Source organism: Peromyscus leucopus, chromosome 12 (assembly GCF_004664715.2).
Source record: "Peromyscus leucopus breed LL Stock chromosome 12, UCI_PerLeu_2.1, whole genome shotgun sequence".
Classification (NCBI taxonomy): domain Eukaryota; kingdom Metazoa; phylum Chordata; class Mammalia; order Rodentia; family Cricetidae; genus Peromyscus; species Peromyscus leucopus.
The window spans coordinates 34864826-34891806 of NC_051073.1; the positions used below are offsets into that span (position 1 = coordinate 34864826).

The 26981-nt window shown below is 40.6% G+C and overlaps 1 protein-coding gene across 3 annotated transcripts in view; it reads left to right on the plus strand.

The window, feature by feature from the left end:
* The first annotated feature begins 4184 nt into the window (after window positions 1-4184).
* The window catches only part of Arl13b (ADP ribosylation factor like GTPase 13B), a 57803-nt gene continuing 35006 nt past the window's right edge, over window positions 4185-26981 (plus strand). The window contains exons 1-3 of one of the 3 annotated variants that reach the window (XM_028879455.2): window positions 4185-4516; window positions 20078-20148; window positions 26234-26483. In XM_028879455.2, coding sequence (XP_028735288.1) covers window positions 4458-4516; window positions 20078-20148; window positions 26234-26483 — 380 coding nt within the window. In that variant the 5' untranslated portion in view covers window positions 4185-4457. Of the gene's footprint in view, window positions 4517-20077; window positions 20149-26233; window positions 26484-26981 lie in introns of those variants that run through there. The other 2 variants (XM_028879456.2, XM_037209667.1) reach the window with 2 other exon arrangements.

Sequence of the window (26981 nt, forward strand, 5' to 3'; positions counted from 1 at the left end):
AAACCCAGGCCTCCAGACACCCACTATCCCATGTCTTTCTCTGGCTTCTGTCATGACGCCTTTGTCTTTCCACAGGTCCACTGCAACTGCAGGCTGACACAGCCATGGGTGTGAAGATGGTAGGGCTCCTGTCCACATATTCAAGGAAAATTGTTTAACTGAAATAGACATGCATATATACATCAAAGTAGTACATGTTGCTATATCATATCTAATCCCTTCAGTTTAATAGAATAAGAACCATCCAGCATGTCTATGACCCCTCCCTTTAAAAACGTTTCTCCTTTTTGGATCCTTTGACTCCATCAGATCTATGTATTTACCTTTTTATTCTCATAAATACAAATCTAATTCCTTAGAACTGTTTGGATTATATTAAAAGAAGCTTTACGTACTATTTTTAATCTTTAGTGTGTAAATGCACGTATGCCATGGGTCTTCAATGAAAAGCTCCATTTGGTAATCTCTTCAATAAGTGAGGACAATTTTAAAGCACATTGTCAACTTTGAGATCTCAAAATTTCTCTCAGAGGGAAACGCTCCTAAATTAAAAATCAACAGCATTCCATAAAGTATCCTCTCCAATTCAGACAACAACAGAGAGAGCCCGAGAAGGGCATGTTAAAGAAATAGAGGCATTTCAAGGAAATGGAAAAAGAAAACAAAACAAAAGTCAACCTTCTCCAGTTCCTTTGCTTGAAAGGGATTGACTTTCTAGTTTCAGAAATACATTGTAGTGCCATTGTAAATGTACAACAACTGGCTCCTTCACTGTAATGCCAAACTTAAAATTCTATCTGAAATGCTTAATAAGGAAATTGGAGAATACATCTCTGGATAAAATATGTGGGTTTTAGACTTAAAAGTTCACTCCAGTTTTAATTCAGTATTGAGATCTGGTTTCAGCTGTAAGTATTAATTAACACTTTGGCTAATATTATACAGCTGAAATTTGACTTAGGTATATTTCCTTATATACAAACAAAACTTGTCCAAACTTTAATTCCTAATCTAATCCTGTTTCCATATCAAATTATACAATGTTTCTGTATCATCTTTTATTAATAAATCAGATAATACATTCATTAATCATGCTTTTTATATACTATCTTTTTTCTGAAAAATATAAATTATGAGGACAGGATTTTTTTTTTTTGATGTTTGATTTGCAGCTACGTTTCCAGTGCCTAGAACACTGAGTAGTTCATAGACATTCAAATGAACAGTTTGAGCCAGGGAATATATATGGCAGTATGAATGGTGAACATGAAGTGAATCTTGCTTTTTGGTTGTAGTTTTGGTTGCTTGATTGTTAGCAGTACTAATGATCCAATTCTATGACTCATGCATACTAGGGAACTGCTTTACCACTAGGCTATTGTGGTGATACTTTATTTGTGCTTTAATAAATAAAGCTTGCCTGGAGATCAGAGGAATAGGAGCAGCCATTATGAGTAAACAAAGAAGTCAGGCAATGGTAGCACAGGCCTTTAATCCTATCACCTGGCAGGCAGGAATCCGTCTGGATCTCTGTGAGTTCAAGGCAACACTGGAAACAGCCAGGTGTGGTGGCACATGCCTTAAATTCTAACAGTAGTTAACATGGGGGTCTGGAGAGCTGTACAGACAGGAAGTGACAGAGCTGGGCAGGAAGAGGAAGTGATGTAGCTGGACAAAGAGCAAATCAGATGGCAGAACAGCAAGGTATATAGGCGTGGGTAGACTCACATTTGGAAACTGCCGAGTTGGTGAGGTAAGGTTAGCTGTGGCTTTCCCTATTTCTCTGATCGCTCTCAGCTTTAACCCCTATATCTGGTTTTTTATTTAATAAAACAATTTAGAAATTCATCTACACCTTACCACCAGACATTTTTCTCTTCTTTCTTTCCTTTTTATTGATAGGATCTCACTATGCAGCCCTGGATGGCCTGGAACTCTCTATGTACACTGGGCTGACCTCAGATTCATAGAGATCAGCCCACCTCTGCTTCCTGGGTGCTGAGATCAAGGGAATGTGCCACCACACCCTGCCTAAGGATCTTATTTAGGATGATAGCAACAAGACTGTTTTGTTCACTCATGTGGTAAAAGAGCCACAAAACTGCAGTGATTGAGTTTTTGGTCACAGGAAATCAGAATCTGCATAACTTTCCAGGAAGAGGTTCACCATATGTTGGCAGAACATGCTAACATAGACTCTTACAACTATTCACAAAGAAAGGGAGAACAGGACCATGGCTCTGGCTGTTAAGTACTTTCATGTAAGGTTGACATTCTACTCACATTCAACTGGGACACAGGAAGTTACTCGGTATGCTTGATTCTGTAAGGTAAGAATAACTTTCTTGTGTGACTTATAAAGAAAGGAACTAGAAGTGATTAGTATATCTCCTGTCAATCAAACCACTTAAGGCATTGGAAAAATCGAGAGTCTAGTTCATTAAATGATTGACTACCAGTTGGCAATAGAAATCCCTATCAGAATTGAGGAAGGTATGAATTGGATCTAATGTCAAGTATAGTTTCGAAGCAAGTGGTATCAAATATGGTTCCTGAAATGCTAAAGGAATGTGCACATAGCAAGTTTCTTCAGGCACAGAGGGACAGTTTTTTAAAAGGAAAACAGCAAATTAGAAGTTAGCTCTTAGAAAACATAGGAAGACAAAGGACAAATTGTCAGGGAGAGGAGAGAAACAGTATACAACTGTGAAAGCACAAGATGAGATGGGAAAGAATTTTAGAGGCATTAACTGCATTGTGTTAAGAGATGCCAAGAGCTGCTTCTTCCCCCCACACTGCTCACCATCTCTTCCATGGCATCAGGGCTCCCCTCAGGCCTCTGGTGAAGCCCAAGATCTTCAATAAGGGGAATAAAAAAGTTTATCCAGCACTATTCAGATGGGTATGTCAAAATCAAGCTCAATTGGTGGAAACCCTCCACACCAGGGTATGGAGAAGACTCAAGGGCCGCATCCTGATGCCCAACCTGCTATTATCTATCAGAAATTGGGTTGAGCTATATCTCTCTCACCTTATCAGTAACCTTGTGAACTGGTGGTTTTTCATTCTCATTTTACAGAAGGGCTACAGAGGTTCAGAGTCAGCAAGCTCATGACTTAGAAAAGAACTACTTTAGAACCCCAATCTGTCTTAGTCCTACACTATCATTTTCTCTTGCAAACTGTGAATTCCCAGTGTTGTCTTTACTTCTTCTATGATTTGAAATGTCTTTATCATCTGTCTATCTTTCATCTATCTTTTAGAAGTTGAATAGATAAAAATGGCTTTGTACATGTTATTGCATGCATTTTTGAAAAGGTATTTGTCATTTTTCCTCAATAAATATATTAGAAATACATACATTAAGTACCTCTTCAAAAATAAAGCATTGCAAAGAGCCAGCATATTCACAATCTCAAAATTCAAAAAGCAAATAGCCATGATTTTAGATAGCTAAAAAGTCCCCAAAAACATACATTAAATTATCATCACTCCTTATTTTTGAGTGGCAAGTGCACAATATTTTCATCTTGTTCCTTCTCTGTTTGCACATTCTACAGCAAAGACATGTTGCTCTTGTAATTGTAATCACTTCTTACAAGAAATATAATTACTGTTCACATTTTTTTACATAACAGCGATACACATCAGATTAAAACAGCATTCCCATTTGAACTGCAGAGACAACTTAGCAAACGAGTTTCCCCCGTGTGTCTTTTGTTTATAATTGCCTCAGTGTATTGTTCCTGAGTTCTTCAGCCTGAGTTGGCCTGAGCCCCAGAGGATCACCATCCCTACTGCACAACAAAACAAAACAAAACAAAACAACAGGCAGACGATCAGAGATCTTTGGATCGCGTTTGAGTTACCAGACATGAATGAGAAACAAAAAGGTTGGCAGGCAAGGCATTTCGCTTGGGTATAGTCAGGGCTTGTGTGAGATCTCTCCAGGAACCCTGGATTGCTCTAAGGACGCTCCAGTTGCCTAGTTACCAGAGCCATGTTCCGTGAGCTCCTCCCCTTTCCTCTAGACCACGCCTACTTCCTCTTTCCGCCCTTTGACAGAGGGCGGGGAGCAAGGCAGTCTCAGCCACTGAGAAGCCCGGAACGTAGGTCGCCAGCCTCTGATTGGAGAAGCGCGTTGTGGGCGGTTCTGAGGGCGGGCCTTCCGAGCTGCGGGAACGTCAGCACGTCGACGCGGGGGTTTTCTCCCGAGTCCCGCTAACGCCGCGCCTCTACTCCGGAGCCTGTGTTCCGGCTGTCCCGGGGCAGCGGGCCGACGCGGTTCGGGGCCGGACCCTGGGATCGGTCCGGGTCACCGCCCTCCCGGCCTGTCCTCCTGGCTGGTCTACCCTAGGGGAGCCTAGCGACGTGGGGTCCCTGAGCCGGGCCGGGGAGCTCGGGGCCCTTCCCCGCCCCGTGGCTCGGATGGGAGGTGGCGGGAGGAGAGACCTGGGATGTTGAGTCTGATGGCCAACTGCTGCAACTTGTTCAAGCGGTGGCGAGAGCCTGTCAGGTAGGCTGGGGCGTGGGCCCGCTGCCCAGAGGGATGGGGACGACCGCGCCCCTGGGCCGGGCCGGGGCGTCGCCTCTTCCCTAGGCTTGGGAGGAGTCGGCCAAGTCCAGGGGATGCCATCCTTCTAGATGGACCATTCCTGGAGCGGGAGCCTGGACTTTTGTCTGCTTGATTAAGTTTTGATCCACGGCGCCTATGGATAACATTTCTTAGAAAGATGTGTGTGTGTGTGTGTGTGTGTGTGTGTGTGTGTGTGTGTGTGTGCGCGCGCGCGCGTGAGCGTGTCTATGTGGAGTGAAGGAGGGAGAGAGTTACCCATTGTGGTTTTCTTCCAAACCTTTTTAATGGAAAAGTTTTTTGAAGAGAGGCATGAAGTACAGTTTTCCTAATAAACACATCCTGTTGTCTCCCTTTCTTCCCTCTCAGCTCTCTTGTGCACATCTGAAAACACAACCGCACACTATTTTGTTGGGCTATTTGGCTCTACTTCTTACTAATTATATGATTCAACCACACTTGGCCCATCTTCCTTATTTATTAAATGAGGATGATAATATCTGTGCCTAAGAAGTGTTGGATTCAATTAGAGCGTGAGAAGGGTAGTGTTTTCTTAGCTATAATTTAGCTGCTGTTTTCATGTACACGCTAGTATAACCTTCTAATTGAAAAGTCTCTTGCTTCATGATTCATTCTGCATTAGTACATGTGTTAATGTCCAGTACATTGTTACTTGGTTGTTAATTCAATAAATACTGTCAAGAAAGAAATATGTACCAGGCACTGTGTTAGGATAGAGTCGGTGAAGAAGCTGATGCTTCTGAAACCTAGAAGCCCAAACTGCACAATGTGTTTCTCTTTATAACTATTGATTTTTCATAGTTATGCTTTGAAATTAGACCACAGGCAAAATTTAGCAAAGTGTTTTTTTTTAAACCCAACTCCACCAATATATATTTGTCATAATGATGATGAGCAGTTCATAATCATAAAGATGAGCAGTTCAAGCCGGGCGGTGGTGGCGCACACCTTTAATCACAGCACTCGGGAGGCAGAGGCAGGTGGATCTCTGTGAGTTCAAGGCCAGCCTGGTCTCCAAAGTGAGTTCCAGGAAAGGCGCAAAGCTACACAGAGAAACCCTGTCTCAAAAAACCAAAAAAAAAAAAAAAAAAAAAAAAAGAGAATGCACCTGAAAAGCAATACTTCGCAAATTTATAGGAAAACACATGTCTGCATTTGGAAAAGAAATTTGCTTTAAACAGAACTTTTGGAATTCTTTCCCTCTCCTTGACTCTGGGTTTGAGTGTTTGAAGTGTAAGTGATAGGATCCCTCTTAGAACCCAAGGTGTGTTCTGCAGTGTGCCTCTGAGTGATTGGCTGTTATCGTATTCTGGCTGATTTTACAGCTTCTACTCAGACTTGAGAGTCAGAACATATGTTCATTCATACATGTCTCTTCTCACTTTTAAAGAATGAATTTTTTTTTTTTTTAGGAGAGCTTTAGAGCATGAATACAGTCAGAGCTTTGCTTTTATGACTTACACTAATTCATGAAAAATTGCCTCTAGTATACTTATGTTTTCCATTCATTTTTTTTTAAGTTTTAGATGTGCTGCTTGATGTTGAGATTCTTTATGTATTTTCTGAAAATATATTTGCAAGTGTGAGGGGAAGCTGTAATGATTATTCAGATTCAGAATATGCGGAGAGATTATGCTGGCTTGTCTAATCGATTCTGTGCTTTTCACATGGAAGTTCTTTCATCATGCTCATGTATACACATGCTCATGTCTCATGGTAACCCACAACCTATTGAGTGTGTTAGCTTTGTTTGGTAAGTACCAGGCAGGAGGCTGAGACTCAGCATGAAGGCACTAGGTTAATAATGAGAACCAGGGATCCAGCCAGTTCAAACCGTACTTGCCTGACAAGTCAGAACATGAACCTTGGATTTCAAGCCATGTAAATCAATCCTGAATTGACTGTAGTGCTAGACCCACAGACAAGTGACTTGCCCCAAAAGAAGTCATATAGTACAATGCTGGATTTTCTTTTGTTTTAATTTTTATTTTGAGATATAGTACAATGATGAAAACTTAAAAAAAAATCAGTGTAATACTGTTAACTAAAATGTATATTGTATTACAGCTTACCTGATTGTAATAATTTTTAATTTGGTTTTGTGTGTGTGTGTGTGTGTGTGTGTGTGTGTGTGTGTGTGTGTATAGGATCCAGTCTAGGGTCTCCCACTACATTTTGAGTTGTAGTGGGAGTTGCCATCTTTGAGGTCACTTTGAACAGTACTGCTTAAGGTTTTTAAGGTTGAGGCTGTAGTTGCTTGCAGATTACCCCTCAATTTGCTCTTTAGTTCCTTGTACTTTGAGTAAGGTGGTGCTTAGGGAGGAAGACTGCAGAGACAGTGTGTCACTCATCATAGGCAAGTGCTCTGCAGGACACATATCACAGTAATCATATCAAGGGTGTGTAGTGCCAGTGTGTTGTATTGCTGGGAAGGTTAACCTTGGCCACTTGGTCAACATGTTGTCTTCCAGGTTTCTCAGTATAGTGCTTAGGTTTAGTGATTTGGAATCTGAATCCTGGAAGTCTTAGCATTTTCCCACGTCCAAGTTGTTGATTATTTCTATCTCACAGCATTTTAGGAGAAAAAAATTGTGCAAGTATTTGAACATGGTTGCTGAGGTTACTCTTGTCATTGCTGCCACCAGAACCTGACAGAAACAAATTAGGACAAGAAGGGTTTATCTGGGCCTAAGTTTTAAGAAAACACTGTCCATGGCAGCAGGGAAGGGGATCAGAGTTGGTAGGTGCCTGCAGCCAGGACTCAGTAATTGGAGAATGCTGAAGTTCAGCTTCTTTTTCTTTTACCTTTTTATTTAGTCTGAGTGGTTCCATTCATATTCAGGGTGAGGCTTCCCTCCTCTGTTAAATCTCCTTGGAACACCCTCACAGACACTCCCAATGGTGTGTCTCCTAGGTGATTCCAAACCTAGTCCAGTTGACAACAAAGAATTACAATCACAATGGCACCAAGCATCCACTCAGCAAACTGTATAGTAATTTATCCTCCTCTGTTGATAACTTATGTTTATCAGGTCTAGCTTGGCCTTTTCTTCCTATTTTCCCTAAAAGAGTTCCAAGGTTAATTCTTAGGCCTGTGCTCTGTATCCCGTTTCCTTGCTTTAGTTCTATATTCAGACAGGTCTTAATTACTTAGATCAGTATACTTTATATATACCACAGAGGGGGCTTGTGGGCTATAAAAATAAATTTGTGTCGTATTTCTCTGTAGTTTTCCAAGTTTCTTCTCTTACATCCGTTTTAGAATACATTTTCAGACTTTTCTTGCATAACCAACCCAAACTGATGGGCCTTCCATAGCTGCTATAACACATCTCTAAGTATAGTAATGTGAAACAATATGACGTTATTATCATTATTGAGAACAGAAGTTACAGATGGTCTGCTGGGTTGTATACCTTGTGGAAGCTCTAAGGGAAGAATCCACTTCCCATTGCCCTTTCCAGCCTCAAGAGACAACCTGGGTTCTTAGTTCATGGTCCTGTTCTGCCTTCAAGACTGATAGTATAGCCAATCACAATGGCATGCTATAACCTTCCTATATGGACCTTTTTCTGATTACATTGCATCTACTTGTACAGTCCAAGGTGGGCTCCCATCATTAATCACATCCCAAATTCACTACATGTAAAGTAGTATATGTACAGGTAGAGAGTAGGTTGTAGATATCCTTGGAAGACATTTTTCCACCATCTTCTGTCCTTGCAGTTTCTAGTCTCTTTTCTTTTCCCCTGGGATTCTCACTTCACAGTGGTCTATGGTGCTGTCCCTACCTCCTCCTCTCTCATACATTCCTAACTCCCAGTATAACAGACTACTGCCCTGTCCCTTTAAGAGTTCTTTTTTTTTTTTTTCCCAGACAGGGTTTCTCTGTGTAGCTTTGCGCCTTTTCTGGAACTCACTCTGTAGCCCAGGCTGGCCTTGAACTTAAAAAGATCCACCTGCCTCTGCCTCCCAAGTGCTGGGATTAAAGGCGTGCGCCACCACGGCCCGGCAAGAGTTCTTTTTTTTTTTTTTTTTTTTTTTTTTTTTTTTTTTTTTTACTTACTATGTTTCTTTTTTATTTTTATTATTATTTATTTATTTTATTTTACAATACCATTCAGTTCTACATATCAGCCATGGGTTCCCCTATTCTCCCCCTCCCACTCCTTCCCCTTACCCCCGGCTCACCCCCCATTCCCACCTCCTCCAGGGCATATCCTCCCCCGAGGACTGCGATCAACCTGGTAGACTCAGTCCAGGCAGGTCCAGTCCCTTCCTCCCAGACTGAGTCAAGTGTCCCTGCATAAGCTCCAGGTTTCAAACAGCCAACTCATGCAATGAGCACAGGACTTGATCCCACTGCCTAGTTGCCTCCCAAACTGATCAATCAACTGTCTCACCTATTCAGAGGGTCTGATCCAGCTGGGGGCCCCTCAGCCTTTGGTTCATAGTTCATGTGTTTCCATTCATTTGGCTATTTTTTTTCAATAATTGAGTAAAACCAAATTTATTATAAGCCACAGTCGTCCTAGAGACCTCCATGCTATATATATAGCCTCCATGGTTCTATGAGTTGTGGTCTGATTGTTCTTTATTTTATATATATAATCCACCTATGAGTGAGTACATACCATGACTGTCTTTCTGGGTTTGGGTTACCTCACTCAGGATGATTTTTTCTAGTTCCATTCATTGCCTGCTTTCATTGTTTTTCTCTGCTGAGTAGTACTCCATTGTGTATATAAGAGTTCTTAAACCAGTTGCTCCACCATAACTGCATGCATGATTCTTTTTGACTCTTCCCTTTGATGCTGAGGCTCCTAGCAAATTTAGATGTTTACGTCCACTTCTTCGAATTCTCAGCATTTTTTCCTTTTCCTCCTGCCTGCTTCCTTTATCTTACGTCACCAGTTTGCTTTCCTTCATCTGTCTCCTCAGTTTTCCTTAAGGTTTTCTTCTCTTTTCTGTGACATGTCCTCACTATACAACCAATCAGATGTTACGGTAGCATCTCAGCTACACAGTAGACGTATTCCTGGTACAGGGAGATTGGTCTTCTACCAAATTCTTAGTTTCAGCACACCCACAGTTGTGTTAGTGCCCTGTCTCCTTTCCCTGTCACAAGTTCCTGTTGTTTTACCTGTATTTTATGTTAGCAGATTTATTTTGTCTTTCTCTTACCAAAGAGTAACCTGAGTACTAGGTTAAGTTTTGTTCTCCCATGTCGCTAGGTCCTGGTGGGCTCCCTTTTATTAGACTACTTCTCACATGTTTGTAAGGGGCACTTGAGAGATCCCTAGTGATGCCAGAAACTGAGTAATGCCAACCCTGTATAATATATATATATATAATATATATATATATATATATATGTGTGTGTGTGTGTGTGTGTGTGTGTGTGTGTGTGTATGTGTGTGATATAGTATACTATATCATTTATTTAACTTGTGAATTTGGCACAGTAATACCTTAACCTTAACAATTATAACTAATAATAAAAAAGACCAATTGCAGCAATGTACTGTAATAATACGACCAGTATGGATGCCCTACCATTTGGGTGCTTCTATTAAGTATAATGAGGGTGACTTGAGCAAAACCAGTCAGGTAACTGACAGGGTTGCCTGATAACTAATAGATGGATTGCACATACAGCATGGATATGCTGAGGAAATCCATGATGTGATTCATGTGGTCACACCCAGGCATGGCAGAGGAGGAGGATACTTTCATTGTACTAGTGGGACACAGAGTAAATAAGTTAGGGCTCCACTGTAGAACTTTCTAGTAATTTTAGAGCACAGTTAGTCACATGCTGCGGTTTGATTGAATGCCCCCATAGTGGGATTGGCAGGTAGTCCAGTTCTAGAGATGAAGCCTAGTGGAAGGTTAGGTCACTAGGGATGTGACCTCAAAGGAAATTGTGAGACCCAAGCCTCCCTCTTCTTTCTCCTTTTGTAGCATAAATGTAAAGGAGTTTACTCTGCATGTGCTCTCACATAATGTGTTGCCTTTCAATAATGAGGACTCAGAGGTTGCTTTTGCTTCAAGGCACTGACTCTATTTGGGTTTGCAGACACCCTGGGTAAATAAAAGTGGAAGAAAGGTATGGTATCTCCGCCTTCATTTTGTGTTTTCAGATTCCACACTTTACAACCTTAGACTGCTGCTCCTCAGGGCAGGAAAGAGACAGGCGAATTCAGAAGAGAGGCTTGCGATTTTATTAGTGTCTAAAGACATTTATATACATATGCCTTCTGTGATTCCGATGTCAAGAAGGGCCCACTTAAAATCAGAAAAGTAAGACTAATTTAGCTAATAGTATCTTGAAAACAAATGTTATGTAAAGTAACAAACAACTGTTATTTTAAATAAGAAAATAGGAGTATCTGTATTAGCTACTCAAGATTCTCAGATATTACCTTTTAGTATCACAGTAAGTTTTAATCCCAAAGACATAGGTTTCTCATTCTTAAGTGTCCTGCATCCTGCTCATCTCCCATCACTTCCCCCACAGGTCCTTGCTATTGAAAATAATTTCTCCCCTATCATGACTTTAGCATCTCCATCTGTCAAAGCTTTATTTCAAGTGTTTACTGCTAACCCACCCAGAAAGAAGAAGAGCTTCAGGTAGCATGCAGAATGCATCTTACTGCTTCTGTACACCAGTGGAATGTCCCATAAAACTGATCATGATGTGCTTTATCATTCATGCTGTGATTGTTTTTCATGGAGGGAATATATCCCTACCACCACATATTTTTTTTTGTCTAAATGAATGTAAATAAATCTAGACCATTTATAGAAGCTGCTGAGTTCTTAATTTCCTAATTAAGCTTTCCATACAGATTAGCAAGGATTATCTAGTGTGCTGTATGCTAAACTGGAGTGTCTGACATTCTTTTTAATCTGTCTACTTCTTGAATATGCTTAATAAAAATAGTGGGATATTAGAGTTAAAAAATTACCAGAGAGACATATATGTATTTATGCTCAAATTTAGAACGTGCTTTATGAAGTTTGAAGTATTTTCAGTAATGTAGTTAGTTTCTGTATGTCAAACTTTGCCCTTCAGTTTCTTGAGTAAACTATTTTATCTTTGATATGCATACTATTTTTAGCATTAGAAATAACTTTTATATAATTATTTCAGTTTAAGTATTATCCTTCTATGTTGACAGAGCTATTTATTCTTTGATAATTTCATACAACAATAGATCTTAATCAGTCCATTTCCAAGTTGTCCCCACCATTCCCACATGTGTCCCTTCCATCTTCATCTCTTCCTCCCTTCTGTTTCCTCCTTCTCTTTCTTCTTCCACCTAGTCCAGTCAGTGCCCACACTCATGTGGGTAGCACTGGATATGATTAAGATATGCATTAACTATTGCTCCCTACCATAAGGTTCACTGACCAAAGTTGGCAAAAGATAAGTGGTTTTGTTTTTAAGTTGAATACTTTCCTGCCTTTTTTCTTTTCATTTTTATTAGTTTTAATTTTGCATATGTGTGTATGTCTGTGTGGGAGCCTGTGTGTGTATATGTGCATGTGAGTGCTAGTGTCTGAGGCCAGAAACATCTTGAGCTCCTTATAGGTGTTTGTGAACTACTTGATGTGGGTGTTTGCAATCAAACCTGGGTCCTCTAAAAAAATAGTATGTGCTCTTAAGTATCAAGTTATCTCTCCAGCCCCTCTAGTATTATTTCTGGTGTGTGTGTGTGTGTGTGTGTGTGTGTGTGTGTGTGTGTTACTTAGAAATGAACCCTGAAATAGAATGTCTTAATACTCTCAATTTTGGAGTATATTAGCCACTACATTAACTGAGTAACATCAAATATTAGTACCTGGACTACAGAAGCCTTCACCCTGAGGCAAATAGCTGAACAAATGCGTAATCAGAACATTGGTATCTCAATCACTTCCTTTCATTTCCTAATTCCTAAGAATTACTTTAGTTTTAAAATATTTCTGTTCATTATTACCTCTAATCCATGAGCATGTATGCTTTCTTGAGAAAATTTTAGCCAATTGAACATGAGATAAACAATTTGACTTACATTCTCATATTGATGAAGGATTTATGTGAATTAAATGCAATGTAATACTCTCTTAAGTTAAACGTATTTGCATTAGCGTCACGTGGTGTTTCTCAGTAAGAGGGAAATCAGAAAGTAAGGGTTGTGAATTAATGACCTGACACCGTTGGCCCTGGTGCTTCACAGCTGAAGAGAACATGTTCTAGCTGAGGAGACGATGAAGAGCTGCTTGAGGTGACCGTGTGGAGCAAAGGATGTCTTGGCCATTGTCTGCTGGGGATGGCAAGGAAGAAGCCTCCAAGCTTGAACTTGATTCTGTATTTTTAAGCAGAAAATGCTATGCGTAGACTTTTTTTCTTTTTAAATAAACATAGGGGTTTTTGCTTCCTAGAGAGCAGGGTAGGGTGTTGAGACAACATTTTACTATGTAGCTTTTTGCTGGACTGGAACTTGCTATTTGGCTGACCTCAAACTCAGAGATTCACCTTCCTCTGCCTTCCAAGTGTTGGGATTAAAGCCCAGCCACAGAGTTGGGCTTTATCAACAACATACCACCTTCTTTTAGATGCAGGAACTAAGTTGTGAGTGTGCTGGACAAAGGAAGAGAAAAAAAAATTCCTGGTTATATTTGTGAAAAAGAGCCCTTGTCCCTGTATACCTGATTTGGTATGCATTTATAAAAATTATACAGATATTAGGATAAAAGTGGTTCAGGCTGTTCCAAAATACAGTAGTGCCTGTTGTTCTGATAAGCCATTGTCTTTAAACTTCCCTTGGAAACTACAGTGGACTAACTTCTTATTAGTACTGAAGCCTTGAGTCTCTTGTACCTCCCTTGCTCTAGGCACAGCGTGGAGATAAATGATAGAGAGAACTGCCTTTGAACTCTGAAGACGTGCCCTTTACATCAAAGTCTTAGTTATTGCAGGGCTGAGAAGAGGGGGAGCATCAGTCCAGAGGCACTTAATTTGAGGTAGTGAGCACCAGAATACCTCTTTTCCTTCTGTCTTTAATTGAGATAAGTTCTCACAAGTACCCGAGGCTGGCCACAGTAAAATCCTCCCGCCTTAGTCTCTCTATGCTGGCATTACAGGTGTTTATGACTGCCCCTGGTGACCCACTGAGAGGGACAAGTCGATGAGATTTCACAGCATTTGATGCTGTTCCTTTTTTCACTCCTCTAGAAACTGTCCACACAATTGCCATTTTTTTCACTGCCTCCCCACACCCCTCCAATCTAGGTTGAAAGTGTCCTCATCTTCCTTGTCTCCTGGCCTGTGTCTTGTACATTTCCTGGGCTGTTTCCTATGTTGCGATGGATTAAACTGTTACTAATAAGACACAGATGCCTGGTCAAGATCTCTCTTTCAGTTTCAGACTTCAGCCATGAGAGCAAGCACCCTGTCAACATGTGCCCAAGGAACTGGCCACTCTTTCAGAACCTGGGCCCAGATGTGGGCTCCCTGGCTTGCACATTGGGTTGTCATGAGAATGGCTTCAGATTGAGCACCTCCTGTATGCCACGGTCATGCACACACTATTAGCATTGTATTTTATTGAAATCGTGAGCAGTAATGTGTCTATTGTCATATAGTTTAGAACTCTGTGACAGGTTGGTACCTGTTTATCTCAGTGCCTTGAGCCATATTATGTTGCCTATTAGTAGTATAAATGTGCCTAGGTCTTATAGTACCACAGAGCCACCAAGCGTGGATACACACACACACACACACACACACACACACACACACACACACCCTACACCTCATTTTAAAAAAATATAATACTGGGACTGGCACAGAATAATCCTCTATGATTTTCTACTTTTACTTAAGAGTATGTTTGTAATTTCTAAGACTATACCACATACTTTAAAAGAGGCGTCCATGACTAAATATTTGAGGTAATTAATGGCATGGTGAATAAATAAAGTGTTAGTGTGAATAAAAAATCACAGCATGAATTAACAGCAATGTTTGGTAATTTATAATTTCAGAACCAAGTGGGTTTAAAAGTTAGCACCTATGTAAAACTCTTTCTATGCAACCTTTTAGAATAATAAAGATGCGCAGCCCACTTTACACATTAAAAAGTGAATGTTAGTATAGCTTTGAAAAATATGGTAGATTGTCACCAGGGACAGTTTGGCTGTGGTGCTATAGGATAACAGTGAAAGGAAAGATTGTCTTTTAGCCTTCTGATGGCTGATCAAGTGCGCAGCCCTTCAAACAGGAAAAGGCGGCATACAGTAGTACTCTTGGGTCTAAAGAGTCCAGAAAAACTGGCATAGGCCATAAGATCAATCATTTTCTCATTTGTTTAGACAAGAGTGCAATAAAAACATTGGCTGTTAAGGGTACAAAACTGCCCAGATATGATTTCTACCCAAAAATGCTCCTCCAGGGACAATGACTAAAACGTAAATATTAACATTCTGTGGTACTATGATGGCTTAAATGTTCATCTACCTTTTTGTAATCCTCTGAATGCTAATATTAATTATGCTCTTAAGGTATTCCAAGTAATGTACTCTAAATCACAGATTTTATCTCTTTGCCAATTTACTCATTTGACCCTTTATAACTTAAAAGATGAAATTTTAATAATGAAATCAAATACTGAATAAAAGAGAGAGAGAGTCAGCCAGCCAGACTAAGCAAAGGGGTCTTATACAACACTGTGAATATAGCTCAGTGGTAGTACTTGGCCAGCATCTGTAAGGCCCCATGTTCGATTCCCAGCATCCCCTCCCCCAAGTGAATGCTGTTCATCTGTGTGATGGTTAGTCTAATTGTCTACTTGACACAATCTAGACTGGCCTGTGAGATGGACATCTGGACCTGCCCATGGGGGTTATCTCACTTGCATTAATTGAAAATTTATTAGTGAAGCTAGTAGTCACTTTTCCATAGCTGTCGCAAACACCTTACAAAATGACTTAGAGGGACATTTCTTTAGTTTGGCTTATGATTTCAGACGCCTTCTACACAGTGTCATGGTCCCAAGCATTTGACTGAATGACTGACTATAAGGGTTTGTGGTGAAGGACGGATAGATCTTTACATACCCATGTAGTAGGAAGAAAAGAAAAAAGTCAGGTGTCTGGTGACATGGCTGAGCAGTTAAGTGCACTTGCTGCACTTATAGAGGAGACTAGGGTTCAGGCCCCACACTCATGTGACAGCTCCACTTCCAAGGGACCTGGCAACCTCTTCTGGCCTCTAAGGGCACCAGGCATGCACGTGATATACATACATGCATTCAGACAAAAACACTCATGGAAAATTAATTAATTACTTAATTAAAAAATCTTACACACACACACACACACACACACACCCTCTCAGGAAATGGCCAGGGATAGTATACCCTCAAAGACCCACCCTAGAAACTTGCTTCCTCCAGTTGGGCCCCACCTCCTAACTTTCCAGAGCCTCCCTAAATAATTCTGCCAGCTAGAGGCTGTGTTCAAACCCTGAGCTGTGGGGAACAGGGGTGGTTCCCTGAAGAGGTGTATAAAGAATTCCATGTTCTTAGAAACTGCTGCCTCAGTGGTCTTCATTTGTAAGACAGTCTTAAACTTCTAGAGCAGGCTCTGTTTCTAGCTTTATTCACGATCCTGCTGTGAAGAGGGTTTCCCTTTTACAATAATTATCTTACCTTACTGAAATTAGCTTCCAATATTCTGGTTTCTTTGCTAGGCTCTGTAGTTTATGAGAGCTGAGATTTTTCAGGGCTTATTTGTTCTTTATATTGAATCTATGTTATTTAGAATGTGATAGAAACAATATGAAAATGTGGACTTATTTTCTTATTTTATATGTGTGAGCATTTGGGCTGTAAGTATGTGTGTATACCATTTGCCTCCCAGCTTTCTTAGGAAGTAAATTCATACTATTCACAGTTAACAATGCTTGTATAATTTCATATGCACAGAAAGAACTTACGTTACATATGACCTCATCTCTACATTTTCATCATCTGTTATGGATCTCCTTGACATTCCTTCTGGCCTCCTCAGTGGCTGATTGGGGACAGGGTCTGAGGTTCCTTCTTATTCTTTGCTGAGTCAAATGTAACTTTGATTTCATTTTTTTGCCATGGTGGTCTGAAACACTTTAAAAGGACCAAGATTCTTGGGTAACAAGGGAAACTAACATGCAGAACAAATTCAGTTTAGTCATGTAAAAGCCAGCATCCTTACCTATGGAATCTGAGTTCGATGAGTGTCTGATGTCTTGTCCTTTCATTCTGTCCTTTTCTCTGTGTGATTTTACACTGTAGCCTTCCCACAGCTTCCTTATCTCCTGTCTTTCACCACGAGCTATGGTCTCTTGCCAGGATGAGTAAGTTTTTCAAGGCCTTGCTTGTATCTTTCCTTCTGCATAAAGCCTGCCTTGATCACTTTATGTGAAACTACTCCATCTTCTCCTCTCAGTTCTTTTTCTCTTCATCCATTTTATTCTTTTTCCCCACAGTACTTAACAGTACTCTAGCATACTACATAATTTATACCTATTTACTTCTTTTTAATTTCTTTCTTGCCAGAAAATGTTTTGTTATGGTGATAGTTGATAAACAAGTTTATCTTAAATGCTTCAACACAGATGACTAATGTATAGAATCATATCACTGATTATTCTATATTTGACCAGTTTGGCTTTTGAGAGACTGAGTTTTTCTTCCTAACTGTGACCTGTTCCTGGAATGTCCCACACCTTCACATCTGTCTTTTCTTTATTTCTTTTCTTTTTTTTCTTTATTCTTTATTCTTTTTTTTTTATGGATTCTGAATACATTTCGAATTTGAGAGAGGGGGGAGAAGAAATAAATGTGCAGATCCATGAGAGCCATGCCTAGAATTTAAAGAACACCCTTGACTACCATCTTGATTCTGTGTTCAAGCATTCTTTAGGCGCATTGCCAGTGAGAAATGAATATACCTACATTAACTAATACAAGTGATACCTGGGTTTCTCTTGGCCTCCTCGAAGTGCCAAGCAGGTGGCTGTAGGTTGTTTGACCTGGGCCTTTACGTGTCAAATGCACGTGAGTTGGGTTCATAGATTCAAAGGCTTATAGCTCTAAGTCCTGACAACTAGGGGATTAGGACTTCAGGCCCAGAGGCCAGAAACTAACAGGCCTGGATGCTGAGATCTCAGGATGTTGTCCTGGGCAGTGGTGCATCAGCAGCTAGTGTAACCCTTAACTCTGAGCAGCAGGTGGCAGTAGTAGCTGTCAGTGCCTACTAGTTAGAGCTCCCAAACCTGTGTCCCAGGACTTACACCTCCTACCCAGTGGCCCTCCTGTGGACTTTGCAGTGGTTGGTGTTACAGCTTTTGAGCATTGGTAACTGTGGTGATATTTTATTTGTGCTGAAATGTGATATTTTATTTGTATGTTAATAAATAAAGGTTGCCTGGAAATCAGAGGAAATAGCAAGCCATTTTAAGTAAACAAAGAAGTCAGGCAGTGGTAGCACACGCCCTTAATCCTGTCACTTAGCAGGCAGGATCTCTGTGTGTTCAAGGCCACTCTAGGGAACAGAGCCAAGCGTGGTGACACACGCCTTTAATCCCAGTACCAACCATAGAGGTCTGGTGGTCTGTACAAACAGACAGAAAGTGACAGAGCTGTGCAGGAAGAGGAAGTGATGTGGCTAAACTGTAAGGGTGCTAATGAGAGAACAGAACAGAAAAGGTATATAAACATGAGTAGACAGGAAGTAACTCACATTTGGAAGCCGCAGAGTTGGTGAGGTGAGGTTGGCTGGTGGCTCTCCCTATTTCCCTCATCTCTAAGGTTTTCACCCCTATATTTGGCTCCGTGTTTTTTATTTAATAAGACCATTTAGAAATTTGTCTCCAGAAAACTTCAACTCTTAGGCCTTGGCAGCTTCCTGAAAGTCTTCTGGAAATGAAGGCCCATGGCCCCCATCTTTGTTTCCACGTCCTCTTTGTCTCCGCCATCCTCTGCCCCTACTACTCTTGGTACTGTCTTTCCACTGCTGTAGAGGTGCTGCTGCTGGCGCCCCTGCTGCCTTCTCTGCATATTATAAGCTTAGCCTGCTGTGCTTTTGATCAAAGAAAACACCATTTGACCGAAGCTTTTGATTGGGCCCTACCAACAGACTCAGAAGCCAGATAGTCTGATTATATAGTGAGGAGCAGGGCGTAGTAGCATGGGTGTGGGGTACAGGTGAAGGTTTGTATTTGCACCAATCACCTCACAGCCCATCACAGACCTTATAGAAGTCACAAGTCCCACATTGCATCAGTCACTGGCTTCTTGCAGAGTTACTGAGGAAGTACCACCTCCACCCCCATGTTTTAGGGAGAATAGCTTCTTGGCCATCTAAAATAACAGAGGCTTGGCTTGCCTGGAATGCCTTCTAAGCCCAGTGTAGGTTGTCTGAAGTGTGTATATATGTTATATATTCTGTATGCATACATAGCTAAAACTTAAAACTGACATTGCCCAGAAACATTTGTGTTTTCTAGCATTTAACAATGTTAATAATGCTTAGCTTCTGTTTCCCCCAGAGTTCTGTCCTCTGATCTGTCTCACTTACGTTCTACCTGGTGGTCTTAGAATGGCAGCCATGCTGTGCTGTAGTTCTGTGTTCCCTGAACAGTTTCATCCCTAGATCCACACTGATGATAAGCTGTTCCACCATTTACATTGTGCAGAGATCACCCTGGCCAGGGATGAGCTTTACTAGGGTACTGAATCACCAGGCTAATAGGACCAGTATGTACCTTCTCTGGATTTATGAATTCCTAGAAGTTAGTATTAGGTGCTGGTTATGACTTGCTAACTGATTTATTGTGTGACCTTTGACAAATTATTTAACTTTCTGGCCCTGTATTTCTTCACCTGTGAAGCTCAACTAGACTTTTGTTACTGTTTTTACTCTATGGAGTAACAAATATTTTATGTTTTATAACAATTGAAAGCTTCTTTCTACATACGTTACTTCTTCAGCTAGTACTCATGTCATTATGTTGTATTTGATATTTGTATTTGACATGGTGCTGCCTATCTAAGTGCAGAGATGAGACTAACACCTAGCAAAGAATTCTGTGTGTGCTTTGTAAGACAGTTAAATCTGCTGTAATTCCTGGTTTGACTGACTAAATGGTTGAGTCCTTAATAATGACCAGTAGCTCAGGGCTAGGCTTATATATCTAATTCTCTTTTCATTCTTTCCCTTATTTTTTCTTTATTATATATATATTATAATTTTTACTTAGAGGACAGTAGGATGATATCGTATTTTTATAAATTCTGCTGTTAAATCAGTATTTTATTTATGAGTGTAGTTCCTAGCATCTAGAAGATTGTCTGGGATATAATATGTACTCCTTAAATGTTGCTTGAATGGGTAAATTTGCTTGTATCCTCCCCTCCATCCTGAGTGATTTTCATTTTTTATTATTTTAAGAAAGGTGACCCTTGTGATGGTGGGCCTTGATAACGCTGGGAAAACAGCCACCGCAAAGGGAATCCAAGGAGGTAAGTGGAAAAGATTGGCTTGCTAACCTCTTCATTTTTCCGAGTCATTTGCTTATGTTAATTGCTTCATTACCTGTTAATTGGACAGAGACAGCTACTTTGTGTTGTTAGGCTGTGGCTTCCTGATGTCCCCTCCTACCATGTTTCGGGTTTGAACAGGTATAGTCTCCTTGACATCTTGACATCATTGGTCAGTGGCAGACAGGGAAGTAACCCAAGCTGGCCTTGAACTACAAGTCCTCTTCCTTAGCCTCTCAATTGCTAAGATTACACAAATCATCCACAAAGACTCATTTTCGTCATGTATTCTCCTCTTTCATAAACTGCAGGCTGTTAATCCCCTAAGGGTAGTTTTATTCATTTTGGTGTTCCAATGGGTTAAAGCGTGTTTCTTGAGAATAGTAGACAGCACCCTTCTTCTTTCTCTTCCTCCTCCATCTTCTTGTTTTTCATGTCAGGGTTTCTCTATGTAACGTTCCTCCCAAGTGATGAGAATACACACACACACACACACACCTGCCACGCAGCTAAGCCTTCATAAAAACTTCCTTTCCATGTCATGTGCTTTTCTCCTTAGTTCTGGTTCTGCTCTTACTCTCGGCTCATTCCTCTTTCGCTAGGTGTTTTGTTTGTTGCTGTGGATGATTGATATGTTTATTGATAAATAAAACACTGATTGGCCAGTACCTGGGCAGGAAGTATAGGTGGGACTAACAGAGAGGAGAATTGAGAGAACAGGAAGGCGGAGGGAGACACTGCCAGCCGCTGCCAGGACAAGGAAAATGTAAGGTACTGGTAAGCCATGAGCCACATGGCAAAGTATAGATTAATAGAAATGGGTTAATTTAAGATATAAGAACAGTTAACAAGAAGCCTGAGCCATTAGGCCAAACAGTTTAAATAATATAAGTGTCTGTGTGTTTATTTTATAAGTGGGCTGTCGGACTGCTGGGGCTTGGCAGACCTGGAGAAAAATTCTCCAGCAAAAGTTTGTTTTGTTTGAGATCTGTGTGCCTTCTCTCTCTCTCTCTCTCTCTCTTTTTTTTTTTTTTTTTTTTTTTTTTTTTTTTCGAGACAGGGTTTCTCTGTCTCTATAGCTTTGTGCCTTTCTTGGAACTCGCTTTGGAGACCAGACTGGCTTTAAACTCACAGAGATCCACCTGCCTCTGCCTCCCAAGTGCTGGGATTAAAGGTGTGCGCCACCACCCCCCCAGCATGTGTGCCTTCTCTTTTAACTATATTGTTATTGCTCAAATCCAGACCCCAGTGTCTTTCAGCTTCTTCTAAAAGTGTCATCCCTGTCACGACTGTTACTTTTTTCACTGGGCTGTTCATTTCCCTGACCATCAGAACAATTGTGTTAATTGGGCTCCAAAGTCACAGTGTTTCAACAAGATTGAGGTTTATTTCCCTCTGGCCATGCAAAAGTAGTCTAGGACTAGGATGGCACTCCCTGATGATAGGGAGTCAGCCCTTCGCCCTGTTCACTTGGCCGTCCCTACTGTTCTTTCTTCTACATGGCCTAAGATACCTCTCTGCAGCATGCATTTGAGCTGCATGGAAGTGGTAAGAGAGAAGAGGAGGAGGCCATGCTTCTCTCCTTTAGGACCATGAACCAGAAACTGATGCGCCACTTTACTTCATGTGCCATTGATGTTCTGGACCCCACTACTGCTTCTCTATATTGAGTCACTCTCTAGCAAGAGCCAGTGCTCTCTGTTTCTCCCCAAAGCTCTTCGTGGGTATCTTACGAGTACCTAGACTTAGTTGCAATGTGTCAGAGTGGGAGTAATTATACTCTGAAAATGGGCATATACTACATGTTAGCCTTCTCCCTCTACTTCCGAATAAGTTGTTAGATATTTAGTAGACCACCACTGATTAGTCTAGACCCTCCTCTAATGGCCAGTCGCTGCCTCTGAGATTGGGAATCAATGTCTTTTGTAAACATAAATTCCTAGGAATTTCTATCCAATACTGCTTCTTAATAGGAAACTGTATCATTTTGGGTAGAAAGTTAGTTTTTTCTGTGAATTATCTCTTGCTTTGTTTATGACTAACATATCTTCACTGTATTATAGTCACACACACACACACACAACATATATGTATATTTCAAGAATAGGTCAAGAGCTCTATGGATCAGGAATCTGATTAATAATTGTTTTGTTGTATCCTGCATATAACTTAGCACATAAGAGACACCTAATCAATACTTATTTATTATGTATTTGTATTTTATCTTAGATTTATTGTGTCTTAACATATGCATTACTGTAAGTCTTAAGATGGAGGGCTGTGTATCTCTGTGTCAATTAACTTACCTCTAAAAGGTCACCAGTAAATGATTACAGGGAAGGGTGGAATGTACTGTGTGCTAAGCACTCAGGGTACGCAGACATGGTTCCACCTGTTGGGAAGGTATGGAAGGTAGGATGTAGTGATAGAGGTGGAGTTGGTAGAGAGTGGTACGGAATCACCAGAAAAGGATTCGTGTGGAGAAACTGAATTTGCACATTTGTATTTTCTTGAAGCACAGATCCTGAACAGGAGTCAGAGGCTCAGGGTGTTCCAGGCCCTGGCTTTTGTCCTGAAAAGCTGATTTTTTTTCTTCTTTTTTCTATCTTTTTTTCTTTTCTTTTCTTTTTTTTTTTTGTTTTTTTTCGAAACAGGGTTTCTTGGTGTAGTTTTGGTCCCTGTCCTGGATCTCGCTCTGTAGACCAGGCTGGCCTCAAACTCACAGAAATCTGGCTGCCTCTGCCTCCCGAGCACTGGGATTAAAGACGTGCACCACCACTGCCCAGCCTGAAAATCTGATTTCATAGTAAAGGCTTTTTAAGTCCGCAGAGCTCAGATTATGGTCCTGGCTCCCCCACTTGCCATCTAACATTGAAAATATTTTGAGTTTTTTTGTTTTTGCTTTGTTATTTCACATAGGGCTGGCCTGAAGCTCCTGATCCTCCTGCTTCACCTTCTTTGATGGAGGATTACAGGTATGGGCTACTATGCTAAATAACCTTGACAACAGCTCTCCCTCCCTGTCCTCCACCCTCCCCCTCCTTTTCCTTCTCCTCCTCCCCAGTCCCCGTGCTGTGCATTGAAACTCACATCATACATGCTAGGCAAGTGCTCCACCACTGAGCTGTTTATTCCCCCAGCCCAGACGTTTCCTAATGCTAGCTGGTTTACTAGGAATGTTCCAACCACTTTATCTCCGCGTACATTGTTCTCTCGCTTAGAATAATGCTTCCTACCCTCTCTTCTAATTGTGACACTTCTAAGACTTGGTTCTTACTCTCCTCAGTTTCCGAAGCCTCGCTTGACCACTTCACTCCTTCCCTTCATCTTTTTGAATTCCTTCATAACACCATCTCAGCCTTTTCACAGAAGATCCACATTTGGTGTCATTTCCTCAATATTTGATCTCTATAATTTTAACAATTATTTTATTATTTGTATGTATGTTTTGTTTCCCTCAATGTCTGCTGTGTGCCTGGTACCTACAGAGGCCAGAAGAAGGCCTTGAACCTCCTAGAACTGAAGTTCCAGACAGCTGGGAGCTGCCTTGTGCATGCTGGGTATCAAACCCTGCTCCTGGAAGAACAGTCAGTGCTCTTAACCACTGAGCCATTTCTCCAGCCCGCTGATTTTTATATTTTGCAATGTTCTTTGAGGATGGCAACAATAACCTATTTATCTTTGAGCCCTGGTCTCTAGTAACGGTCTTTCATCAAATTAGCATTTGCTCTAATTTGCCCTTGCCTATGCTCTAGTGTAGTGAATTTGTTTCCATTGTTAATTTCCTGGGGGTATCTTTCAGTTCATACTTAAAGACAACAATCTTTTTGGGCTGTAATTTGCCTCATTGTTATTATTTTTCTTAGTTGAGTATTAATTTTCCTGCCTCCACCTCCCAAATGCTGATATTATAGTCAAACACCACTGTCCTGATTTATGGAGTGCCATGGATCTAACTCCAGCTGCCAGGCAGGCACTCTAGAGTGGAGCTACCTCCCCAGCCCTGAGCTCCCCTTGGAGATCCTGGGAGATCCTGTTTCTGAAAAGTCAGGCTACTTTGTCAGGTTCAGCTTTACCCTTTTGTCTTTTTAGTAATGGAGAAATTAGCAGCAGAAAAGTGGCTTTTAATGGCTCTGCTAAGTGTCTCAGGCAGGGCAGAGGCTGCTCTCGGATACTTCCTGAGAGGCAGTGTGGTACTTTGCAAGCCTGTTTCTCAGCTATAATAATCCTTGAACACGCCTCACACATTTATCACAGTGAACGCTTTGTTAAATGTAGGAACCAGTTACTATAAACAACCAATGTCATTTAACAGAAATTTCTGAATGATAGGAATAGTTTAAACTGAGTCCATGTAATAGGGTGGACTACTAACCACATTTTATTTCCAAGAACTGGAGATATAACTGGTACAACTGAGGAACTGAATTTTAATCTTTTAATATCACATAAAAAATTAAAAGCCTTTTGTGGCGTCTTTCTAGTCTTGAACCATACAGCTCTAAGCAAAGTCCTGTGGAGAAAGATTTATAGTATATTCTAGTGATAAGGAGAGAACGGAAGAGGCAGATATGACACTAAAGTTTTCTCTTACCCACTGAATCTATAAAGTTATTAATATTTAATAAGCTCTCTCTCTGTCTCTTGTTTTAATTTTTTTTAGCTCTCTGGGAAATGGCCTATCACTCATTTTCAGTCCACAGAGCGCTACTTTAATCACCAAATGGTATAACTGATATGTCAGGGACCCATTTCCTGTTTTCAGGACCCTGTTCAGTCTGGCTTTTACCTGTATTTGCGGAAGGCTTCGCCAGGCATGGCAGTGCATACTTGTCATCCAGGCACTGGGGAAACTGAAGCAGGAGAATCACAAGTTGGGGATCAGCCTAGGCTACAGAAGTGACCTCGTCTCCAAACAAAACCAAACCAAATAAAACCTGTTAAGAATTTGATCCAAGGGTTGGGGATTTAGCTCAGTGGTAGAGCGCTTGCCTAGCAAGCCCAAGGCCCTGGGTTCAGTCCTCAGCTCTGAAGAAAAAAAAAAAAAAAAAAAGATTTTGATCCATTGTCAATGGTACCTTGGTACTTGTTTGATTTCTCACTCTTAGGGTCCTCCTGCTCCCCAGCCTTCACCTAAGCCCATCTCCTGGAGTAAGACTTCTGTGTCTCTCTGGCATCCTTTTAAACCTCTTATTATCTATTTATTATTGCTCTCCTTGGCAGGTATGGTAATGTGCCCCCTATACTTGGTGTCTTCAGATATAAAATTCCTCTTCTCATTCCAAACCCAGTTATAAATTTTTTGGAATATATGAGAAACATTTCTACAGAAGTTCTGAATTTGAGCTCTCTTTGCAGGATGCCCTTAAAAAAATCTCTGTATTCCAATTGTAGCTGTAATTTTAGTTTATCTGATTGGAAAAGAATTGCCTTATTCTTTGCAGTTTTTTCTATTTTTGATTCTTCAAATTTATTTTATTTTCTTAATATTCCTGACTTTCCTTATTCTTCCACAGAATATATAATAGAGCCCTTGAGTGGCATGGTGTTGAAAGATTAAAATTGATTGAAGAGTAAATCAGCATTAACACAAGAACTCATTCATTCATTCAACATTTAATTATTAAGTGCCCATTTCATGTTATTTGCTAAGATTAGAGTAATTAAGTAAAATTAACAGCCAGGTGGAGGTGTAATGCGAATGCCTTAAATCTCAGCACTCAGGAGGCAGGCAGATCTCTGAGTTCAAGGCCAGCCTGGTCTACAGAGCGAGTTCTAGAACAGCTGGTGCTGCACAGAGAGACCCTGTCTCGAAAAACAAAAACAGCACAAAAACCAATACAAACAAATAACTCAAACACAAATTCCTATCTGTGGATAGTGAAAATACTAGTTGGGAATTTACATTATTAACCCGTCTCTCACACAAGTGTTTTTGATGGTAATGTCTATTGCATCAGCAAGTGTAATGACATATGAATGCTATCTTTGATATGATTTATATTGTAGAGATAAATTAATGTTATTAAAGTCTAAAGAGTCCTCTTTTTTGTATCATTTCAAACAGAGCATCCTGAAGACGTAGCTCCCACTGTTGGCTTTTCTAAAATTGACCTTAGACAAGGAAAGTTTGAAGTTACCATCTTTGACTTGGGAGGTGGCAAAAGAATTCGGGGAATTTGGAAGAATTATTATGCTGAGTCCTATGGGGTAATATTTGTTGTGGATTCCAGTGATGAAGAAAGAATGGAAGAAACAAAAGAGACGATGTCAGAAGTGCTGAGACATCCGAGGATATCAGGAAAGCCTATACTTGTGTAAGTAATGGAGCATTAACAAGAGATGCTCATCTTTCAACAGAATGTTAAGTTACCAAGGTGATCATCTATTAGTATATTAAATGTGTACAATTACCTGTCAGTTATAATGTTATATTACTTTTGGTAGGGATTAAAGAATGTAGCCTGCAAGCTTACTAATTGGATGCCTTGAGAAATCAAATATGAACTCTCGTTTTATTTGATGGTCTACTTTGTATTTTGCATTTTGAATGCGGTTTTAGGATATCTTTCATCCCCCCTCCCCACACCGCAGATATCACTTAGGCATGCTAGGCAAATGCTCTGAGTGTTTGCAGCCACTGAGCTGCAACCTCAGCCCTTTTTCCAAACAAGATTTTGCCATGTAGCCTTGGTTGAACTTGAACTCTTGATCCTCCTGCCTCAGCATCGTAAGTTGTGCCATCACACCTAGCTTCCTCTCTTAATAATTTATATTTTGTCATTGACCTTTCTTACTGGCTTCCTTTTGGGTTT